General features: G+C 34.4%; 1 protein-coding gene across 1 annotated transcript; it reads right to left on the bottom strand.

The window, feature by feature from the left end:
* Window positions 1-1,101: 1,101 nt before the first annotated feature.
* Window positions 1,102-3,032, bottom strand: LOC139858808 (uncharacterized). The gene is made up of 2 exons (XM_071847647.1): window positions 2,788-3,032; window positions 1,102-1,857 (listed from the first exon to the last, which is right to left on the bottom strand). Exons 1-2 carry the CDS (start codon window positions 2,947-2,949, stop codon window positions 1,297-1,299), a joined length of 723 nt encoding a protein of 240 aa, XP_071703748.1. The 5' UTR covers window positions 2,950-3,032; the 3' UTR covers window positions 1,102-1,296.
* Between the last annotated feature and the right edge of the window lie 611 nt (window positions 3,033-3,643).

The following is a 3,643-nucleotide window of genomic DNA, read 5'->3' as shown; positions in this document are numbered from 1 at the left end:
AGGGACACACTCGACCGAGTGTGTCTGGTAGGCAGTATATATACGGGTTTAGCCTAATTGTTTGAGGTTACTCGTCCCATTTACCCTAAGTCGTAGGTTTTCGTCTCCAGAGAACCCTAACACCATATACCACCGAAATATATCGTCTAGGTGTCGATCTAATCTAGTTTTGGCTCTAGGTTTGATCTATTCGATCCCAAAATGACCCATATCTCGGTTTAACCTTATTCTAGTGTATTCCGCCTCTAGGATAGATTGCAAGCGACCTAAGATCCTAAGTATAAACGTCTACACAATTTCAACTATGAAACGTAATGTCATGTTAGCGTCTCCTCGGCAATTGTTAGAAAACTAGAAAAAAATTCGACCGTGCGTTGCTGCGGTTGTATTCGAAGCGCGGTCGTGTTTGAATATACATTGTTTGGTACCTAATATATCTAGTAAGTTGGATTGTTTGTTGGACATGTATGTATATGTATGTAATATAGGCCGAAATATTTAGTGTTTTTTTAACGATGTCTGTTTCGCGTATAGTTAGTCGCGTTGTGTTCGTAAAATTATTTCGAGTTAAACGGTGGTATCGGAAAAATTTAACTCGCACCGAGCGAGAATATAGGGCCCGTTATCTAGTGTGTTTTTAACGATGTCCGTTTCGCGTATAGTTAGTCCCGTTAGGTTCGCCTGATTTTTTCGAGTTGGACGGTGGTCTCGGGAAAATTTAACTCGCACCGAGAGAGAAGATAGGGCCCGTTAAAAATTCGGGTGAAAGTGGTGTATTTCATTTTAATAAAGTTATATATTTATGCTTTCTACCCCAGAAAAATTGTAAATTTGAGAGGCCGTTTTGTAAATTAAGCCGAATTTGAGGGGCTATTTATAATGTGAACGCAAACTCGAACCGACAATCTGTTTAAACTAAAACGACCATACTTTGTTAGATATTTAGCGTACGGGTAAAAAATAAAATAAAATATAGAAGAAATAGTGAACACTTGTCATCCATAACAAACTTTCTTAAAAAATTCGTAACCATCAGCATATTTAATTTAATTTAATAGTCATTTTATATTGGACTTAAATCATTCATCGAATCATGGCTCACAAAGAGTTTGACCTGTCCAATTTGCCAAACTCTATTTCTTATCATACATATATGCATATGCATATATGCACTTTGAATATCTTGAATGAATTAAATTTTTTATTCATTAATCGTCTTGTGTAAAACCGTAACCTAGCTACAATATCAACTACGAGATTCAACTTTGATTGAATCCAGAAACATTTGTGGTTTTCTCAACCAGTTTCCTCATCTGTAGCATTCGTATCAGGTACCCAACCAAGATCAAAAGTGACATCAAGAAAATACAACATAAAAACCAACAAAATGGTGCAAATAAACATAGGTATAGCCCCAAATAGCCACAAGAACAAAGGGAACGAAAAGTAGAAAGCGTGAAGGCCTAACGACCAAAAGTAACTCCCCAAGTTAACGGTTGATCCAACGTAGTCAGCAGTGAGACGTTGACTAGTGAAATTGGTGATTTTTTTGTAAGGAACATTGATGAGCATGCTCGCGTGGCTGTAGTATCTAATCGACTGAATGTTCATCAAAAAGGAGACCAAAAAACAGACCAAAATGCTAAAGAACTTGATTGTTAACCGCAGTTTGGTTCCTTCACCGAATGTAAGACCAATCCAATGGTGGTCGTTGGCGGTACTAGTGCTGCGGGCTCCACTGGTCATGAGGACGGCGATTAGGGAGCTGAGCATGATGGCTGTAGAGGCTAACAGTGTGGATGCCATAATGTTGTTTCTCAATGTTTGTACTGCTAGGACTCCGGTCTTTTGTGTGTCCTGCATGTTACATGGAATTGTTTCTTTAAGTTTGTCAATAATAAAAATAATTTTTTATCTAAACATAACTCTAAGGGGGGGCTATGCAGTGCTTAAGACATTTTTAAACATATAAAATGTAATGTACATTCACTAAAACTACTCACTCTTTACACATAACTACTCCCATATACAACATATTTATGCAAAAATTTAATACTTTCTGAACTATTCATAGAAAACTCTAACAAACTATTATAAGGCATGCTTCAATGTAAATGTGCCTAATCAACCCCATATTTGACTAACTTTTTCATTTTAACCTCCTATAATAATTAATAATAATATTTCATTTTTCAATAATAATAACAAAATATAATATTAATAGTAATATAATAATAATAATCAAATTAATAATAATAAAATTATAATATAATAATAATAATAATAATAATAATAATAATAATAATAATAATAATAATAATAAGGATTGTTCAAACGACAAGGCTGTCGTTAACAAGCTTTAATTTATTCTACATTTTAATAATTGTCATTAAGAAAATGACTAGCAACCGACATGTACAATATAATTCATTAGAGCTCTCATAAGCAAAATCCTAATAATAATATTGCGTCATTCATTTGACAAAAATGAGTATCGAAGGTTGTTACAATTACAAGGATATCACACGCGTCACTCTCATGCATACACTCGTTCGTCATATATCCTGAAAATTTATACTTTAACATAAATTAATACTTTCTTAGAAACCAGAAATAAATCTGATGTATGAATCCTATGAATTCAGATTTCAATTTAATGCATGCATATAATATTCAAATAAATTATAATCTTTTTATCGACTTCTGATAAAGATGAATTAGATAGACGATCAATGCTTATCATGAATTTCATACAGGATAAAAAAAAAATGTAATATCGAGATATACCTCCATCATAGAGGTGACCCAAAATCGACGATTAATTGCGTTCATACCAACAACGGTGCTAGCAGGCTTGTGACGTATTTCATAAATTAGCCACACATGATACACAACCATCACTACCAATCCTGCAGGCACTAACACGTAGTCCAAATCATTATTTTCCATTTATATTTCTTAAATTATTATGCTTAACTTGAGATTATTTAATGACTGCAACTCTGCAAATGTAGTACTAAAAGTACCAAATATTTGAAGGTTGAGTCAAAAAATGAAAGAGAGATATGCGGTGGGGGTTATTATATAGTGGCCTGGTCACGCTTTTTTATTTTACTGCTTTTATTTATGAAAGAGAGGTACCGTCCCAAAATAATTATCTACTGTACTGCTTTTATTTATCCTAAAGAATTATCTTTTAAAAAAAATAAAAATTGTTGGTGCATTATAGTCCCCAGATTCATTACGATCAAGTTGGAATACGTAAACGTCAAATATTCACCTCTGGAATACAACCGTATGGATGCAGTATACATCCGTACGGATACACAGTGCAAGCGGACGGTTGCAGGGGTGCAACCGTACGGTAGCACACGCTGTGTATATATATAGAGAACTTCGGTTTCATGATTAGGTTAACGATCCTAGCCGCACTAAAACGTCTAAACCGATTCTCTGGTCATCTAGCATTCATCTGGGTCGATCTTTAACACCCTAAAGTCGTTCTATATCTAAAGATCAAAGTATATTTGTGTGTTTTTAGTATAAAACCCTATATTGAGATTTTCCGCACTCGATATAGTAGATTAGGTCGTTTAATCCTGCTTACACGATCCTACAAGTGGTATCAGAGCTTGTGTACGTG

Source organism: Rutidosis leptorrhynchoides, chromosome 7 (assembly GCF_046630445.1).
Source record: "Rutidosis leptorrhynchoides isolate AG116_Rl617_1_P2 chromosome 7, CSIRO_AGI_Rlap_v1, whole genome shotgun sequence".
In the NCBI taxonomy this organism is placed as follows: Eukaryota; Viridiplantae; Streptophyta; class Magnoliopsida; order Asterales; family Asteraceae; genus Rutidosis; species Rutidosis leptorrhynchoides.
The sequence above is the reverse complement of the archived record's forward strand: the minus strand, read 5'-3'. Positions and strand labels throughout refer to the sequence as shown.

Excerpts from the sequence above, each read along its gene's own strand:
- LOC139858808 (XM_071847647.1), bottom strand. The coding sequence starts at position 2,949 with ATGGAAAATAATGATTTGGACTACGTGTTAGTGCCTGCAGGATTGGTA. Across the intron at positions 1,858-2,787 it reads GGGTCACCTCTATGATGGAG|GACACACAAAAGACCGGAGT; the intron begins GTATATCTCGAT and ends TGTAACATGCAG.